The following is a 20,219-nucleotide window of genomic DNA, read 5'->3' as shown; positions in this document are numbered from 1 at the left end:
TGAATTCCACCATTCTGTCTTCCAGGTCACTTATCCGTTCTTCTGCCTCAGTTATTCTGCTATTGATTCCTTCTAGTGTAGTTTTCATTTCAGTTATTGTATTGTTCATCTCTGTTTGTTTGTTCTTTACTTCTTCTAGGTCTTTGTTAAACATTTCTTTCATCTTCTCGATCTTTGCCTCCATTCTTTTTCCGAGGTCCTGGATCATCTTCACTATCATCATTCTGAATTCTTTTTCTGGCAGGTTGCCTATCTCCACTTCATTTAGTTGTTTTTCTGGGGTTTTATCTTGTTCCTTCATCTGGTACATAGCCCTCTGCCTTTTCACCTTGTCTGTCTTTCTGTGAATGTGGTTTTTGTTCCACAGCCTGCAGGATTGTAGTTCTTCTTGCTTCTGCTGTCTGCCCTCTCTGCATGCTGATTTTTATCTCAGCTACGTAGTGTAACAAAATTGCTATGTAGCTCTTTTTGGAAAAGAAATGAGCAGAAACTTAAAAGAACATTAATATTTTGTTTAATTTTTAAATTTTTTAAAATTTTAAACATCTTTATTGGAGTATAATTACTTTACAATGGTATGTTAGTTTCTGCTTTATAACAAAGTGCATCAGCTATACATATACATATATCCCCATAAGGAACAGTAATTTTTTATACACACATACATACACACACATTTGCATGCATGCATACCTATATAGCAGTAAAGTAGCAACTTCAAAAAGCCCAGAAAGAATTTCCAGGAACCACTACAGAATAAACTGTGGCTAGGAACTTTTTGTGATGATTAAAACTAGTACTAACAATAAAAATCTAACATTTATTGAGCACTTACTGTATGCCAGGTAAGTCCTCCAAATGCATAGGTGTTATTATAGTTTAGGGAACTTAAATGACATGACTGAGGGAGGTGGCAGACCAGGCAGAACCCAGGACTGCATGCTGAGCTGTCACCACTGTACATAACTAATTCTATGAGTAATTCTTTGACTCATGCTGTCACTCTCCCTATCCTGTGAGCTCCATGAAAGGAGGGGACATAACTGCTTTGGCCTCAGTATCCCCACCAGCAAGCCCAGTGCCTGGTACATAGAAGGAGCTCGATAAATATCTGTTGAATGAATTCATGAAATGATTAATAATTAATGAATTGAAGTCCAACTTAACCAGTGTGCTCTGCTGCCTCTATTTATATAAACTTCTATGTTATGTTTCAGAAATTTTTCTTTCTTTAAGCAGGTTTAATGTAAAAATCTGATCTAAAATAGTTAGGTCTTACTCGTGAATTATTTCCTGCAGACAAGTTTTGGCCTTACCCCTGTCCCCATGCCACTGCAATTGGGGTCAGTCTTGCCATCAGCATGGCCGTCCTTGAAGCAAGTTTAGGCGTCAGTTTTAGAAGGTAATGCTGGAGAACAGGTGCCAGTTTTCCCCAAGTGCATGATCATCTCTTCTCCTTAGTCACCTACTGAGAAGGGCGGGTGCCTTCGTCCAAAGCCTCTTATCTTATGCACCAGGAAGGCTGTTTTCTGGCCCCCTCCAGTCTCTTCTGGCTTAAATATTCTCTTCGGATGACTCTGTCTCTTTTGGACAAATAATCAGCCTTTCCGATTTCAGTCCCCTAGCCCTGTTTCTCCTGAAGTAAATGTTTGGGTATGTGAAGAGAGGGTCTCTGAGACCTCATGGTGGTGGGAGAGGAGAACCTGGGATCCACACGGGGCCCTCTGGGTTCTTTCTGGTTCCTGCTGTGGAGGAGCAACCACTGAGGTGTAACTGGTCTCCTCCGGCTTTTTGGGGGGGTCATTGGAGAGCACCTGTCCCTGAAGTCCGTAGTCCCAGCCGTTTGCTCCTTGTAGTGAAGTCACTGCACATGTGAACGCTCTGACCTGATCCCAGGTCTCTGCCGGTTGCCAAGCCTCTCAGAAGTGCTGCACTCTCTCAGCCCTGGGTCAGACGGGAGGAGGCGGAAGCGTCGCCTTAGGCTCAAGTCTCTAATCTTGCTGGCCATCCATGTTGGAAGCTACCGAGTTACTGCCCCTCACTGTGTTCAGACAGGTTCTACCTGGACTTCAGGACTCCTCTTTAAGGCCATGCCTGGGAAGTGAGCCTCTAGTCCAGGTGCCTCCAGGTCTTACCTTGATATGCCTACAGCTTCCCCACCCGCACCCCTATCAAGGGCCCCAGCACCTAACCCCGCATCTCCCCTGTCTTCCTTCTTCCTTCCTTCCACTGAGGCAAGGGTCCATGTCACACTTCTGCTACCTCCTTCTGGAAGAGATTTTCTCAGTCCTATCTTCTTCCTTCAGAAAACAGTCACTTCACCTCACCTGGGACGGTTGCCAGGTACTGGGGCAGGAAGAGTGGGGAAAGGCAAGGGGAAGTTTTGCTTATTGTAATTTCCAAAGATACTGTCTGTATTACATTATAAGTTGTGATGAGCACTCTGAAGGAAATGAAGACAGAGAACGAACAATACGGAGGCCTGCCAAAGTGAGATAGTCCAGGGCACGCTTCCTGAGGAGGTGACATGTAAAGAGACCCACAGGATGGAAGGGAACCAGCCACATAGAGAGTGGGGGGAGGGGTGGGGGGACGTTCCAGACAGAAGGAACAGGAAATACAAGAGAAACAGGAGCCTTCTGGGGATGACTCTTGGATGGTGAGAGAAGTCGGGGAGGTGGGACTGAGACCCAGGACCACCGTGGAGGCAGCATAGGGTGGGCACAGGGTGTATTAATCCCCTTCTTTGGAGAGCTGCCAGCGCCCAAATCCAGAGCCTCTTCTCTCGGCCCTGAATTATGTGCAGGGCTGGGTAGGTGTTTGCTGCCCACTGAAGGGCAGTGAGGAGATGAACACCTCAAAGCAGAACACCGGCGTCAGGATCAGTTATGGAGCCCCTGTTGGCCCAAAGCCCGCGCCGGAGGCTGTGGGGAATCCAGCAATGCAGGTGACTCAGCGCTCGCTCCCTCCCGCCGTGAGCCCACATTCTCTCATTAAACAGAAACACAGCTAAACGTATAAACCCTGCTAGAAACTGTCTTGCACATCTGTGGCTGTGTTCCTTCTAAACCCAAAGAGAAAAAGTGACTCACGCTTGGAAAAATTCCATCCAGACAATACAGCAAGTGAAAAAGAAGAGGATCAAAATCCAACTACTCAGTGATAATCACTGCAGCGTCCTTCTCGACATCTGTCCGTAAACACACACACACACACACACACACACACACACACACGCTAAATGGGGTAATGTGGACATGTACTTCTGTGTCCTGCTCTGCTCACTTAGTGTTGCCTGATATGCACGTGTACTTGACTCTCCCTGTGCATTTTTTGGTTCCACTGAAAACAGAGAACTGGAAGGTGTTTTTTCTAGAACAGCAACCCTGGAAAGCCACAAAAAAAAAAAAAAAATGACTGGGAGGAAGAGCTTTACCCCTTTATAGTGACGAAAAAAAATACAGATCCACAATCCCAAGAGCCCTGGGTTTCACATCCCTTTCAGCAGCCTGTGACGATGTTACCAGCACCCAGGCAGGGTTGGATCCTCCCTCTCCCATTCCATACATGTCCCCCAAAGCTGCCCCGGTCTTCTCTTAAAAGCTGCCTTTGGTGTGTTTGGTGAGAAGAAAAGGTAGACAAGCAAGAAGGTCAGATTCAAGACCCTCTTCTAGACGGGTTGGCATCCCACACAGGTGACCACAGTATGAGGTAAGCTGGGGCCGGTGAAAAAGCAAGGTCACAGGACTAACTCAGGTTTCAGTGGGTGGGTCATGTGGAATTTGAAAAGGCATATTCATATCATAATATTTATATGTAGAAATTTTTTTAAATCTACGTAATGCAAACTACAAAAACAAAAACAAAAACTCAACCTAATTTCCTTGGCTAGTAGAGAATCCAAAAGAAGGGCTCTACCTAGTGCAACTTCTGACACTTAACTGGGAAGGCATAGTCATCCCCAGCCTGGAGTAGGGGTGAGAATACCCAGTTCTCCAGGGCCCTGGGTGTGAAAGTTTAGTTTGCCAAAAGAGATCATGGGCTTGAAAAGTTTGGGGAACTCCACTCCGTGCCATTGGTCAGGGCTCAGACACATGAGTTTGCAGATGTGTCCCGAAAACATGAACACAGTTGCCTCATTCCTACAAGGAATGTCCTTTCCCTTGTCTAGCTGTTTGTGCTGCCAATTTTATTATTAGTCATAGTTAGAAAGGGAATTTTATACGTGGACTGTGTCATAATCTCTTTTGCTAAATAAGCATGTAGTATAAATCCTTTGCGAATTATAAATCTGTATCGTCTCTTTCTCGGAGATTGTAAAAGAGACTAGCCCTCATCTCTCCTGGGTGCTTAGACGTGGGACTGAGCCATCAGGCAATCCTTCCTTCATTCCCTTTCGTTCAGCCAGTATTGATTGAGTAATTCCTATGAGTTGGTCACAATGGGTACTCATGCAGAGAGGAAGAAACAGACTTTAAATAAGTAAACACAGACAAATATAAAAGTACACATTATGAAAACTTCTCTGAAAGAATTGGGTGATTTCTAGTTTAAAAACTCTTTGACCTGGAGGAATCACATTTGCGTCCCATTCAATGTGTGGAGACAGTTTTCTTCTTCTGATCTTTGAGGCTGATCCAATTCTTGGCTCAGAGACCAAACCCCCTTCTCCTCTGGTTCAGACGGCTCATCTGCTCATCACAGCACCTGAGACAGCGCGGACCCAGCAGTCCAGACGCTGAAGAGTAATGCTCAAAGCGTAAATGCCGGGACTTGGCCGGTGAAAAAGCAAGGTCACAGGACTAACTCAGGTTTCAGTGGGTGGGTCATGTGGAATTTGAAAAGGCATATTCATATCATAATATTTATATGTAGAAATTTTTTTAAATCTACGTAATGCAAACTACAAAAACAAAAACAAAAACTCAACCTAATTTCCTTGGCTAGTAGAGAATCCAAAAGAAGGGCTCTACCTAGTGCAACTTCTGACACTTAACTGGGAAGGCATAGTCATCCCCAGCCTGGAGTAGGGGTGAGAATACCCAGTTCTCCAGGGCCCTGGGTGTGAAAGTTTAGTTTGCCAAAAGAGATCATGGGCTTGAAAAGTTTGGGGAACTCCACTCCGTGCCATTGGTCAGGGCTCAGACACATGAGTTTGCAGATGTGTCCCGAAAACATGAACACAGTTGCCTCATTCCTACAAGGAATGTCCTTTCCCTTGTCTAGCTGTTTGTGCTGCCAATTTTATTATTAGTCATAGTTAGAAAGGGAATTTTATACGTGGACTGTGTCATAATCTCTTTTGCTAAATAAGCATGTAGTATAAATCCTTTGCGAATTATAAATCTGTATCGTCTCTTTCTCGGAGATTGTAAAAGAGACTAGCCCTCATCTCTCCTGGGTGCTTAGACGTGGGACTGAGCCATCAGGCAATCCTTCCTTCATTCCCTTTCGTTCAGCCAGTATTGATTGAGTAATTCCTATGAGTTGGTCACAATGGGTACTCATGCAGAGAGGAAGAAACAGACTTTAAATAAGTAAACACAGACAAATATAAAAGTACACATTATGAAAACTTCTCTGAAAGAATTGGGTGATTTCTAGTTTAAAAACTCTTTGACCTGGAGGAATCACATTTGCGTCCCATTCAATGTGTGGAGACAGTTTTCTTCTTCTGATCTTTGAGGCTGATCCAATTCTTGGCTCAGAGACCAAACCCCCTTCTCCTCTGGTTCAGACGGCTCATCTGCTCATCACAGCACCTGAGACAGCGCGGACCCAGCAGTCCAGACGCTGAAGAGTAATGCTCAAAGCGTAAATGCCGGGACTTCCCTGGTGGCACAGTGGTTAAGAGTCCGCCTGCCAATGCAGGGGACAAGGGTTCGATCCCTGGTGCAGGAAGATCCCACATGCCAAGGAGCAACTAAGCCCGTGTGCCACAACTGCTGAGCCTGCATGCCACAACTACTGAAGCCCACGCACGTAGAACCTGTGCTCCATAACAAGAGAAGCCACCACAATGAGAAGTCTGCACACAGCCACGAAGAGTAGCCCCCGCTCACCGCAACTAGAGAAAAGCCCATGCACAGCAACGAAGACCCAATGGAAAAAAAAAAAGAAAAGAAAAGCGTAAATGCCAGGTAGGGGGGAATGGTGGAAGATGCTGTCGAACCTCAGTAAGAGTTTTTCTAACATAGAATGTATTTATATATATGAAGAGAAATGAGAAAGACTGGACATGGGTTTCTTTTAAATGACCAGGTAAGACTCTCTCAGAGATGGAAATTGCCAGACTTCTCACTGGTTTGCTGTTTTGACTTTCCAGGGTACCCAGAAAATATGCCTTCCCTACAGCCCCACAAAAACGCTCTCTGTGAAGTCCATCTTAAGGTGAGTACGAATGAGCAGAAACCCAACACCAGGCACCCATAAATGGGTTTTTTCCTGTGATCATTCTGATGTCAGCTTGCTATTTCCTTGGGCCTTGGCGTTATACTCAACATTTTGCTAAGCCCTCGACATGCATTACCTCACTGAATCTTCACAGCAGCCCTATAGGACAGATAGTGTAATTATCCCCATTTTATGGATGAGGAAATAGAGGCCCAGAAGGGCAAAGCCAAGATCACACAGCTTGTGTGTAGTAGGACTGAGGCGCAAGTCCAGGTCCGGCTGGTTCCGAGCTTTGCTCTCGAGCGTCTGTGTTCTGCATGCGTCACCTGCTTCTTTTCTCCGGCACGCATGCAAATATTTTGGTTTCGTAAAGAAAATCAAGAAATTTTTTTCCTTTCATTTTTCTGATTTGAAATAGAACTCAGATGTCAGCAAATGCTTCTCTAAGAAGAACGTGCTTATTCTTCACCAACAGAAGGTTAAATGACTGGAAGGAACCGCTTGCTGCTTGGTGCTCAGTTGCCTCTCGTGCCCCCGTCTTTCCATCTCCCTCTCATCTCTCCCCCATGTCGGGTGGCAGCCTCCCCTCGGGAATGCCATCACGCAGGTCGGCCTGTTGCTCTGTCACCAGCTAAGATGTTACATCATAGTAACGGTAGCTTCTGTTTGTCAGGTGCTGTGCTAAATGCTTGACAAGCATTCTCTTGGGGAATCTTTAAATCAGCTCCGTAAAGTAGATCTATTACTACCACCACTCCACATAGGAGGAATCGGAGCCTCAGAGAGGTGAAGAGATTTGACACAGCTGGTAAACCACAGAGCTGGGAATTAAGCCTGGGTTCATGCGATGCCAGGGCTTGGGCTGTCAACCACTAATGCCATCCTGTGTGAGTCTGAGACCTTATCCTGGTGGCCTGGTGATTTAGTCTTTATTCATCTGCAACTAGGTGGTGGCAGGAGGTGGTGTTTTTGATGTTCCCACTCACGACTCGTACTTGCCAGAATGCCTGTTAGAGTGACAAACTTGACTGTCAGTTAGGGATTGCAATTGGCTGATGAAAGGGTCCTGAGATTAAGAAGTAAAACATTTCATATTTCACGTTCAAGCTTGACTTCGTCTTCAGATTGCAGACCTTCTCCCCTCTGCTCTAGGCCCCCTGATCTTTCTCCTGGCCAGTCTGAAGCCCGAGCTAAGAGGGCATCAATGCAGAGGTTAACCTTTTTCTTGAGCACAGAAGTATCTTGCTGCTTCTAAATCTTAACTTGCTTTGAGAGCAATAGTTTGAATTATATTGGCTTAAATTTCTGTGAATCCTTTTTTCTTCTTCTTCTTCTAAAATGAAGTTTCTCCAGCTCCTTTCTTCTGTATATTTGAAGACCAGGGATTTCACTGAGTTGTAATTTCATTTAATTGTCTGAGTAGGCCTTCACTTTTCAGTCCTCCACTCATAGCCAGAGCAAGCTGCAGCAAGAGAGTATTTTTAAAGATGCGAAGATTAAAACTTCTACAGTTGCTGCCAATAGAAGAAAATATTTTATCTCTGTTACAATCATGGACTTGGAAACTTACAAGGAAATTAAAATATAAATACTATGGAGTCAGATAAGCCTGAGTTCACATCATGGCTCCACTACTTCACAGTGTTGTTATCCTGGACTATTTCTTTAACTTCTGAGCCTCAATTTACTCATGCTTAAAATGGGGATAAAATAGTACTTGCCTCATAGAGATTAAATGAGATAATCCATGTAAAGCATTTAGCAGGGTGCCTGGCATATAGTAAATACTCTGTAAATATTAGCTATTATTTTTACCTTTCATTTACAAATACGAGGATTCTTGCTGAAAGGGGCCTTAGACGTCGTCTGGTCCAATTTCCTTGTTTTACCTCTAGAGGAACTTAGCTCAAGGAAATTCACGTTGCTTGTCCAAAGCAAAACATAAAAGAACAATCCTGCTAAGGACAGCCTTTTGCCCTAAGTGGGAGAGGAATTGCCAAAGGAAGAAAGACACGTCAGGTCATCTTAATTACATTTCATTTTATCATTAATTGCTATGTAAATGTCAGTGAATCACTTTTTTAGTAAATAAAAGTAAGAATCATGGAGATTAGTCAAGGTTGCCTGAAACAGATGCTCTCAATTCCCCCCTCCCTCTCTTACTCTGTGAGTGTGCTCAGGGTACAGCCACTGCGGTTGGTTACTCGCGTATGTTCCTTCATTGATCACTCCTTGTTGGTTTGTACCTCCTGTGGCCCTTCAGGGAATCCAGCTATGATTTTCTAGGATATAATACTTAGCTTTCCTGAAGAGCTGAGACGGGCTCCACGTCATTTAAGTTTCCACCACACTGCGGCTCACTCTGTCCATTCTATTTCAGTGCCATGAATCTGGACAAATTCGAGAAAGGCCCCAGGGAAATTTTTCATCCTGAGATACAAAAGGTAACAGAGAATTTTGTGCTTCATAATTGTAGAAATTTGATCACAGCGTTAGAACTGACAAATCATCAGTGATTCTTAGCCTAGGAACCCAACCAGAATCACCAGTGGTTCTCATCATGGAGAACCTCCCACCCGACATTCTGATGCAGTCAGTCTAAGATAGAGGATGGGAGTCTGTCATTTTCAGAAATTCAGAGGATAGAAGATGTCCAAAAGCTGTCCTAGGACTTACTGTGAAGGGAAAGCAGTCCGCCTTGGGAGAAAAAAAAAGTCATAAGGTAGGTAACAGTCCATAAGAAAAATGTCAGCCAAACTTTTGTCTTGCCGTTGCGATCAATTTCGCTTTGAAATCATCCCCTTGAAACGTATAAACACAGCCATCACTAATGGTGTGACAGTTGTGTGTTAGAGCTGAGCTTCGAGGAGTTGGCATGCCAGGTGGGGTGACACAGGAAGAGGCTGGAGAGGCAGGTTGGACTCTATCCAGGAGACAGCGGGGAGCCAGTAGAATCTTTAAGCAAAGGAACATCATGCTTAAATCTGCTTTTTAGGGAAATAATTCAGGCAGTATGAGAAGGATGGATGGAAGCCTGAGCGATCTTTGTGTGCATACCTTCACAATACAGTTAGCTTTTATAATAAGTTACTGGCTCTCAACTTAGCTTACCAGAAATGTATAGAATTGTGAATTCCCATGTCTTTTGTTCTAATTTAATTTTTAAAATAGTATTTGTACCCTGACTCAACCCCAGAAGGAACTGAGGCAAAAATGGATGTGTTAGGTTAAACTTTAAGCAACTTTAAGCCATAATGTGCTTAATAGTAGTTCCTTATAGCCACCTTAAAAACAAATTAGAATTATAAATTCAGTACCAGTGTGCCCTTATTACTTAATTTGTACCAGTTATCATACTCAATCCTCTCCTTCTTGGAGCCTGGACCCCCAGACACTGGGGCCAAAACCCACGAGCCTTTTGGATGCTTCCTTCTGCATCTTGCTGCTGAGCAGATCCCCTCTGCCCAGAGAGGTCACCCCTGCCTGGCCATCCTTATCTGCTTTCCCTCTCCCACAAAATGAGACAGGACAAGAAAACGAGATACAGCAACCTTTTGCCTATTTATATCATAACTCTATGCCTGGTTTTTTCACCAAACAAAAGACACTTTCACACTCTCCCTTCCATTCATGAGCTTTCCCTCCATCCTCTGTGGGTGTGAGCATCCAAGTGTGTGTGTGTGTCTGTGTGTCTGTGTGTGTGTGTGTGTGTGTGTGTGTGTGTGTGTGTGTGTGTGTGTGTGTGTGTGTGCAACTTACCAGCAGTAGTTCCCCTGCTGTCATCAGGTGTCTGTAGATTTCCCTTAGGAAGAAGGCTTAAGCAACAGGCTTCCCGTGTAGGGAAGAGTTTTTACAAATCACTGGATCCAAAAGGTAAACAGAAAATAAACCAACTGCACTCTAAAGAAGGCATCTTTCCACCAAAAGTGGGAAGGTGGATGTTGCTGTTTTAAAATATTATTTGTCTGTTTCTGCTGCCCTTCTGTGTAACATTTTTCTCTGGCGAAATCTTCCCAGAAGCGGCATATGATAAGCTAGCTTTAAGTGGTTAGAGAAACCTAGGTATCTGTGTGTTTCTTCCCACTGCTATGCACCATCTTTGTTTCCCGATAGTTGTGGTATAATATGCCTTTCCTAAAGGACCAGGTGTTGTATAAAAATCTGTAGAGCTAAATTTGAATATTTTAAGCACTTCGAAGGGGAGAAAAGTGGTATCAATGTCAGTAGACTGAAGCTTGGCTTTCACAGAAAGTCAACATAAAATGACCACCATTCAGCATGGACATAACTTTTCGAACTTCATTTGACAGGACTTGCTGGTTCTTGAAGAACAAGAGGTAAGTAGTCTCGCGAGACGCCTGGTCCTGCCACTCCGCCTCCATATTTGTAAACGAGCTTCCCCTTCACCAGGAACACAGCCCTTTCTCCCAGGCACATCTCTCTGTGGATTTGCACAGCGAGAGTCTCTTATCACTGGAAGACTCCACTGACGTGTTTTCTCGGGTGTATTTCAGAATTTTCTATGCAGCTAGCCGTAAAGATAGAAAAACAATCAAGCTGCTTAAATCTGCTTGGAAATATTCGAATGTTAACCTCATGATCAGGGTAAGGAATTAGGTTTTTGTTTTCATTCAGTTAAAGCTAGTGTACTTTATTAGCACACTCGACTTACAGAATGCCATATTATTTGCATGTTTCCATTTCCTGTTGTTCCACTTTAAAAAAAAAAACATGTTGGGTTTTCCAAGTCCAAAACTAACATAGAGAAATATCCAAAATATTATCAGTAGACAGTTGAGTAAATCAGTGGAGTGTGTGTACACTGTGCCTCTCGGTAAATGGCAGTATCATCCGTCCAGTTGCTCAGGTCAAACTTGGAAACATCCTTGGCACCTCTCCTTCTGTCGCATCCCCCATTTAATCCATCAGCACATTCCATGGACACGCCTCAATGCCTCCACCACCACCGCTCGAAGCCCTCGACACCAGCCCCACCGTCTCCTACCTGGACTCTGCAGCTCTCCAGCTCTTCTCCCTGCTTCCTCTCTTGCCCTCTCTTCTAGTTTTCACAGAGTATCCAAACATGCCAGGCCAGGTCCTCCCTACGAGGGCCTGCATGATATGGCTGGTGCCACCTCTCCATCCTCTGCTCTGCACTAACCACACTGACCTCCTTCTTCTTCCACCTCCTCAGGAAGCCTGCTCTTCCCACCGCAGGGATGCTCCTCCCAGGTGTCTCACGGGTCACACCCTCACTTGATTAGCATCTCTGCTCAGCAAGGCCTTCCCTGGTCGCCTGTTTAAGATTGCACACCCTGCCTCTCACCCACCGCCCTTCTCACTGCTTTGTTTATCTTCTTAACACATGGATTTCATTTACTCAGTTTTTATCTGTTGCCCCCATTAGAATGTAAGCACCATGAGAGCAGGGACTTATTCAATTTTGTTCGCTGCTGTATCTTCAGAGCCTAGAACTGTGCAGATAGAGGACACACAGTAAATATTTGTTGGTTGAATAAGTGAATTATGTATTGATTGAATGAATTATGAAATACTATGATGCCATTAAAAAGAATGAGGTAGACGTCTATTTACTGGCATGGAAACATTTCCACGACTTACTATTTACTGAGAAAAAAACAATTCACAGGGCAATACTTACAGTATAAGCCCAGTTGTTTTTATAAACACAGATTTCTCTGTGTATTCATTCATTCACTCCTCTCCTCCATTCCTTGATTCAACAAATGTTTACTGAACTCTGACTGTGGGTGAACCGTGTGCTACTTGAGGCATTGGGGATACATTGCTGAACAAGACAAGGTCCCTTCTTCATGGAGTTTACAATCTGGTGGGCTAAGACCAACTAAGCAAGTAAATAAGCAAACATAGACACGGTACTATTGACAGCCCCAATAGCTGTGGGGAAAGTAAACAAGGTAGGTGATGTGGGGTCAGGGGTAGGCTTTATATGTTAACCAAACAGGGAGGCGTCTCTGAGGCGACGGCATCTCAGCTGATTCCCGAACATGGTGATGTAAATGCAAGGAAGGAGGCTGAGAGGTTTCACCGCCGGCTGTTGACCGGAGGTGCTGTGGGCAGGTTCATGGAAGTGGAAGGGGGGATGAGGCAGAGAGCGGGCAGAAGAAGACATCTGCATTTTAACCTACGTATTAACCGTGTATGAATCGTGCTTTTTGCTAAAGAATCCACGAACTCCACGCGTAGTTTGTAAAAGGCAAAAAATAAAAGTCATACACATTTCTGACAGACATTTGAAAAATACAGAAATGCACAAAAGGCATAAAGAAAATATCACCTACCATCACAGAGAAAACTAGTATTGATATAGTATCACATTTTGATGTATGTTTGTTATATTTTATATAAAATTAGGATTATACTATATATAGTTTTTATGTCTCAAAATTACCCTACTCACTAATTCACAAATATTTATTGAGCACCCAAGAGTGCATGCACCTGCCCGTTGTGACAAACAGTACAGAAATGTATCAATGGAAAACACGAAAGCTCCCCCACTTCGCCACTTCCACCCTCCCTTGAAGAACCACTGTTTGCTGTTTGGTGTATATCCTCTCACACTTTTCTTTGGATCTCCCAAATTTTGAAAAAGGAGTAGCTGATCTCTTTATTTCTCAATTTTATTTCCTTACTAAGAGGATATTTGCTAGAAGCAACAAGAGCACTCATGACAATGTACCCGCAGAGGTGTGAGCAGTGGCCAGCATCCTGCAGAGCTTCTCTGAGATCCATGTGGCCAATGCACTCTTCTTTAATCCTGCCAGCTCCTTGACTTTATCTCAATTCCACCCAACTATAGTGATAATCAGCTGCAAAGATGGGCAGGGAAAAAATTAGTAAACAATACTAGTGATGTTTCTGAAAGGTTAGCTATTTGGTAAAGTGTTGTTTGGTGTCCTGAAACCCAAGTTTTATTTGTCCACTGTGTAGAAAGCGCCCCCTGCCCCCTCCAGGAGAGAACATGGCATCCCAAGTAAACACACGTGGAGAGGGTGACAGATGTGTAGGAACATGTGAATCACAGAAATATGGAGACATTGCCTAAATAAGAGTAACAAGGAACCGGGGGCGTCCAGTTTTGAATCAGAACATCATCTCTTGATTCCAAAAGATTCTTCTGGAATCAATGGGACGTTAGTCTCCCCCTTATACTTCACTTTCTTCAGAAGAAATATAATTCCTAGCATACTATTAATTCCCAAGAATGTGACTATACGTTGGTTATAATCATGTTGAGTTTTGTCTCAGGAGATTTAGAACTTAAAAATTACAAGTCCCATACAAGTAGGCATTACAAATATGACCTTATCTCTATGGTGAGTGTCTGAGCACGACTGAAGTTCTGAGAAAACCAGTTCCCACAGGTTCCCTGCACCAGTCACCTCCCTCCAGGGGCCCAGGTATGGTCTCGGGACTTTGAGCACTCCCTCCCATCCCCCAAGTAGCAGCCAGCCTCATGAAGCACTGATGACGTTACGTTCAACACTTCGTTAAAATATGACCCGTGGTGGTCAGGTAGCCCCAAATCAAATGATGCCCTACTCAAACAGCCCCTCCTAAAAACTATCTCCTCAAAAAATATAATGCATCTGTTCAGTGACGCCTTGATTTCCGGAGATAGGAGAAAACTCTGTTATTCATTGACATCATTTGGGAAGCCCGGGAAACAAAATTACCAGAATGAGACCCCGTAAGGAATTTCAAGTACTTATCAAGGCCTCGCAACACCAGTCTTTCTGGAGCCTCCCCCTGAAGTGGGTGAGTACCCTCAGCAAGGGTACTGATGCCAGTCACAGAGCTGCCCCAACAAAGCTTTTTAAAGCTTCAGCCAGTGATCAGGCAGCAGTGGGCCCTGTTTCTGCTTGTAACTCTTGGCTTCGCTCAACTCAAAACCATCCTGAGAAGACTCTCCCACTGCGTTGGAAAGAGCACTGGATCGAAAGTCAGGAGACCTGACTTCCAGCCCCAGTCCTGCCATCCACTTAGTACCAGCCTTGGGCAAGTCTCGTCTTCCCTGGGCTTCAGTTGTCCTGTCTGTAAAATGAAAGCTATGGATTCAGTGTACCATAGGGTCCCTTCTGGTTCTAACAGGCTGTTAGTTCATGGCTCATGGCTCATCGCTCCGGTCACCGACCCAGTCTTTCTGCCCTTGGCTTGCTAGCTGTCAGCTCAGCTGGACCTGATCCTGGGCCTCCTGACCGTCTGCTGGTTGGTTCCTCTAGTCCTGTGGTTCTCAAAGTGGGGTCCCTGGGCCAGCAGCATCAACGTCACCTGCGGACTGACTTATCAGAAATACAAATTCTTGGACCCTACCCCAGACCTGTGGAATTGGAGACCCTGGGAACGGGGCCAGCAATCTTTATTTTAACAAGCCTTCCAGGTGATGGTGCTGCCTGGCCAAGTTTGAGAACCACTGCTTTAGTCTCTGCACTGCTCTTCTAAGAGGGTCATCTGTCAGACCCCAAACTACTGTAGGTGCTTGTTAAGGGACCACTGAGAACGGAAGCGGTGCCAGAGTCCTAGAGACATGTGATTGCTGTCACATCCCCAAAGGAGAGAAAGAAGAGCTACAAAAAAGCATAGAACCCTGAAGTGGACAGAAATCCTTGACAAAATCCTAAGAAATTTACCAGAAAGGGGTTTGTGATGAAGAGGTGATCATTTGGAAGCAGCTTGTGAAAAATACGTTGTATCTGACCACTTGTGTTTCTTTTCTCATTTATTATGCACACAATTATGCCATGAATATTTATTAACCCTCTCCAATATACCCAGCACAGTGGCGGGTCCTGGAGATTCCACGGAAAGTAAGATGTGTACCTTCCCTCCTTCACAGGACTTAAGTTCTAGTGGTAGAAACGGACAAATATGCAAGCTCAATGAAAAGAATTACGGAGTGTGAATAGTGCTATTAAGAAAATAAATAAGCTGCCATGACGGAGAATAAGAATGCGGGGAGTGTGTTGGGAGATCAGGGAAGGCCTCTCTGGAAATGACGTTTGAGCTGAGACCCGCGTGGTGGGCAAGAGCTTCTGTAGAAGGAGCTGTGGAGGAGCCCCGGGTGGAGGGAAGAGCCTGGGAGCCGCCTCCCTCTTCCTCACTCTGTAGAGGAAACCACCAGATAGAAAATTACTACTACTGATGGGTATGCATCTGTCCCTCAGGTGTATTGGGGGCAGAAAAATGTTTAGAAGTACAGCCATAGACCTTCGGATTTTCAGTCTTAATTCTCCCAGATCCAGCTGTCCTGAATTCAGGCACTCTGCCTTGATCCTCCCATCTGACCCACTGGCAGTGTTTTAATCACCTTTGTTCTTTGCCCCTTAACTGACCCCCGAGAATTCCCCCATCAAACAGCCTTGCAAGGGTTGATTCTTTTCCAACCTCAGATTTTTTTAAATTATGAAATACTTCAGGCACACAAAAATGTATAGACAACAATATAATGAAGACCTATAACCCTATTACCCAATTTAAGAAAAAAATATATATTAAAAATACAGTTGAGCTCCCTGATCCCATTCCTCTCTCTTCCCTGTGGAAGCTGTTATCTTGCATTTGGTTTTACCATTCCCACAGAGTCTGATTTTAACCCAGCATTTAAAGTTGAGGATAGTAGACTGAACATTTGTACTAACTACTTCTTGATTGCCTTTTTCTGCCCACATCTGTTTTATGACTTCTTGAGATTAAATAGCTTTAGGAATTGGAGTGACTGAGCTTTTAGAATACGTTGCCTACAGTTCCCATTTCTATTTCTAAAAGAGTCCACGAGATATCAGCCTCAGATTGTTGTGTTAAATTTTGAATTACCCTGAGCTCTCCAGGTTCCAGAATGCTGCTGCTGGGCTGATCAGGTGCCAGTCCTGTGAGTTCCTGTGGGCTATTTATTTTGAGCACTGTTTTGCTGCAGAATGGACCTGGCATCCTGCAGACGCTATTAGTAATGAAATTTCAAATGAACTCACAGAAAAGCACAGAGTTTCCTCTGTAAGCTATAAAAATCAAGGAATGATTGTTGTTAATATTGAGATGGAGGGGAAGAAGTAATCCACCAAGTAGTCATTCAGGTCACTGTATAGTGTTCCTGAATAACGACTAGCACATCTCATAACTGTGTATGCTTTGATGAGAAAATTAAATTCAGCACCTTTTGTTGTCTCATTGTAAGGGCTCTGTGAATTTCAAGTTTGGGGTTCTTTTTGCCAAAGATGGGCAGCTCACAGATGATGACATGTTCAGCAATGGTGAGTGTCTCCTTTCTTCTAACAGACACCCCGCCCCGCCTCATTGCAATTTAGATGATCCCAGCTGAACTTGCCTGTTGCGTTGGAGTTTTTAATGCAAAGAAACAGCCAGTAGTTTTATGAAGTTGAAGGGTAAATTTTCAGGGTAAATTTTATAGGAAAGAAGTTGCCCAGTTTCCTTCATCTGGCAAATATTTATTGGTTACCAAATTACCAAATTACCAAATTGGTTACCAAATTACTGCACCAGGGATACAGTCTAACTGGAAAATTACATGGGGATTTGAAGAATTTCATTCTACATAATCTCAGGAGCAAAGAGGAGACTTTTCTCTGGGATTTTTATGCTTGAGAGAATTATAAAATGGTCCTATTTCCTGTTATTTCACACTTTTCATATTAAAGACCTGTTTCTTATCAGTGGGAGCAGTAATGATGTTTTCATTTTGCAATGCTAGACCCTGTGATCCCAGTCTGGCAGCGCTCAAGTTGGTTAGTCTAATTCTATAGTTTTCCTTTCCTCGGATTCTGGGAACTGTGACCCTCCTGTATAGTCTCCAAGAAGAGGGAAGCATGATTTCTCATTCTGTTCGCCTGCTGCACATGTCGGTGGAGCCTAGTTAATTTTCAAGTGATTTTACTGCATAGTTAGAAAACGGGGACTTGTGGACACTGTACTTTCTTCACATTTAACCTCTTCTTACAGAAATCGGAAGTGACGCTTTTCAAAAATTTTTAAGTCTCCTGGGTGACACAATCACTCTCAAGGGCTGGACAGGCTACCGTGGAGGTCTGGACACCAAAAGTAAGGTTGCCTCCTGATCCATTCTGCTGTGATTTGTATAACTTTTGTTAGTCAGCCTCATCTGAATTTGAATTTATACCCAAGCTTGGGTATTCTATCTTATAACTGTACAGCATTTCTAGTTTTTTTCCTGTACTTTTACTTCTGTCATTTTATTTGCTCTTCACGGCCAGTCCTTGATGTAAGCCAGGCAGGTGACGTGAGGCTCATTTGGCCTAAATTTGATAGGCTTCAAATCAGGTACCCTGACCCTCTGGGGGCCCCATCTCGCCCACGCTGGAGTCATGTCACAGACTCCGAATACGGAAAGGTTAGGCGATTTGTGAGAGCTGCCCTGTGAGTAACTTAACTGGCAGATGCAGGGATGGAGTATTCAGGCCTCAGCTCCCCCCTGCCCCTGCCGCCCCGACAAGCTCTGTGTGCCTGTGGTGACTCCTGGAGTACCTGCAAGTCCATCATCCTCACTGCCCTTTCCCAGTGTAATCTGATAGACATCCCTAGGAGTTAGACACTGTTCTCATCCCCATTTTCAAATTAAGAAACTGAGGCTCAGAGAAGGCAAGGTAACGTGTCAAAAGGAACATAGCTAATGAGAACTCGAATCCAAGTCTAACTCCAAAGCGCGTGCTTTGAATCACTCTACAGTGCTGCCAGGGATATAGTTCCTTTTGTTTTATGGACATGATAGCGTTTGTATGTCATCTTGTGTTCATCTTGTCCTGAACACCAGCAGTACTACAAGGCAAGGAATTGTAACATACTCTCCTTTTGAGCCCAGACTTCTCATGATCTCCTCTGCTCCAAGGCAAGGCATGAATCAGACAGCAAGCGAGCTTAGAGGGGGTGAAGAGGTCCCCCCGTGTGGGCAGGAGCCTTGCGTCAGTTGGAGGGGGTTCCATCCTGTTGCATCCACTCAGGTGGATAATCATAGGATCTTTGGGATGTACTAACTGTGCTGTATTCCTCTAGTCTGCAAATAAAGACTATTTCCTTATGGCATCAGAATTCTCTGTGCTCACTAAACGTATATTGTATTTTACAGATGACACCACAGGGATTCATTCTGTTTATACCATCTATCAAGGGCATGAGATCATGTTTCATGTTTCCACCATGTTGCCATATTCCAAAGAGAACAAACAGCAGGTACGTGTGAACACGCAAACCATTCAATAGTCAGTGACCTCAGTGTGGAGAAAGCATAGCTATGACTTCATAGAATTAGAGACGATGGTTGTTAATACATGAGCTGAACTTCAGGCACCAATTTTGGGGATGTTGCTACAGTCTGTTTATTTGAACTTTCAACAAGCCATAGGAAGAACTCCCCTCACTTATCAGGAAATAAAGGATCAGAGGCAGTGGTGCATGTACACGTCTGTGTGGACGTGTGTGTGTGTGCCTTTGTGTGAGTGTGGTTTTCTACACTCCTGAGGGACTATCTTGCATATACGTGGCCTTTTCTCTGTGACTTCTGTCCCTGTGCCTTGTGTCTTGTCAGAATGAGATTTTTCCAAGATGTCACACTCTGTTTCCTGAGGAATGGTTGCCAGTGTTTTTTCAGGTTAGTGCAGGAGGTTAACACTGAGCGTCTACATGGCCTGTGCCCTGTTGGGGAAAAAACTACCTGAGAACACTCCTCACCGACCCCAGAGATTAGCCATTTCCAGGAGAAAACTTGCCAGTTTGATGAAATCTAGATATAACAATGATACATGCTGCTGGTTTTTGAAGGATTTGGGGGGTTCCATTTACCTTTTTATTAGATTCTTGTCCCTTTTTTTACACACTGAAGGCATCTGTATAAGTAAATATCACAAACATGAATGGACAGTTGTTCAGCAAAGATTTGTGAAAAATACGAACCTAGAGAGGGTATGTGATGGGCTAAAAGGGCTTTTTTCTGAACTCTTATAATCCATATTTCAGTAAGACTTCAGTGAGGGGGAAAGACACAATGCAGATCATTGGGCTAAAACATGGCGGTGTTGTCATGAGACATAGCGGTGCTTTGGGGACATGGTGGGGGGTGAGGTGGGTCAGGAAGAGCTCGTTCTGTCTGGTGGTTCGGGGCCTGGAATAAGGAGCTGGTGAATTGTCATATAGGCAATGGAGACCCATTGGAGGTTTTAAGTTTGTTCTGATTTTAGAAGGCTAACTGGTAAAGGACAGGCGGAAGCAGGAAGTGCCTCAGCCCAGGAAACCTGCTTAAGTGGCTAAGAGTTACTTTCTGCAAGGCGTCTTCCCTCGTGTGGTTGAGGTGACCTATGTTAGTGCTACCAGGCTGTCTCTACCTCTTAGGAGCTGAAGCTCTTAGGATCTTGGGATCACGTGGAGAAGAGAGACCAAGCTGGCCTTCCCAATCATCATGAATTGTGTTGACCTCTTACATCTCAACAGTAGTAGCGAAAAACTTCCACTGAAGTATTTTATAATCCTCCTCCTCCCCCAACTCCGTCCGACATTTTCAGCCCTGTACATTCACCAACATTGCCCATGTCCTGTGACAGATAAGGGAGGAAGCAATGTGACAGTTCAACCTTCACCCAACCCAAGTCTTTAATCTTTTTTTTTTTAATTTAATTTGTTTTTGGCTGCATTGGGTCTTTGTGGCTGTGCGCGGGCTTTCTCTAGTTGCGGCGAGCGGGGGCTACTCTTCGTTGCGGTGCGCGGGCTTCTCATTGCGGTGGCTTCTCTTGTTGCGGAGCACGGGCTCTAGGCGCGCGGGC

General features: G+C 44.3%; 1 protein-coding gene across 1 annotated transcript in view; it reads left to right on the top strand.

The window, feature by feature from the left end:
* Positions 1 to 20,219, top strand: part of LOC102982550 (GTPase-activating Rap/Ran-GAP domain-like protein 3) — a 70,592-nt gene that overhangs the window by 17,877 nt on the left and 32,496 nt on the right. Inside the window, exons 4-9 of the mRNA XM_028493505.1 lie at positions 6,326 to 6,390; positions 8,774 to 8,837; positions 10,704 to 10,730; positions 16,610 to 16,685; positions 17,392 to 17,490; positions 18,533 to 18,636. Of these exons, the coding sequence (XP_028349306.1) occupies positions 8,778 to 8,837; positions 10,704 to 10,730; positions 16,610 to 16,685; positions 17,392 to 17,490; positions 18,533 to 18,636 (366 nt within the window). The 5' untranslated portion in view covers positions 6,326 to 6,390; positions 8,774 to 8,777. The remainder of the gene's footprint in view (positions 1 to 6,325; positions 6,391 to 8,773; positions 8,838 to 10,703; positions 10,731 to 16,609; positions 16,686 to 17,391; positions 17,491 to 18,532; positions 18,637 to 20,219) is intronic.

Source organism: Physeter macrocephalus, chromosome 9, assembly GCF_002837175.3.
Source record: "Physeter macrocephalus isolate SW-GA chromosome 9, ASM283717v5, whole genome shotgun sequence".
Classification (NCBI taxonomy): domain Eukaryota; kingdom Metazoa; phylum Chordata; class Mammalia; order Artiodactyla; family Physeteridae; genus Physeter; species Physeter macrocephalus.
This window is presented reverse-complemented; position numbering and strand designations above follow the sequence as displayed.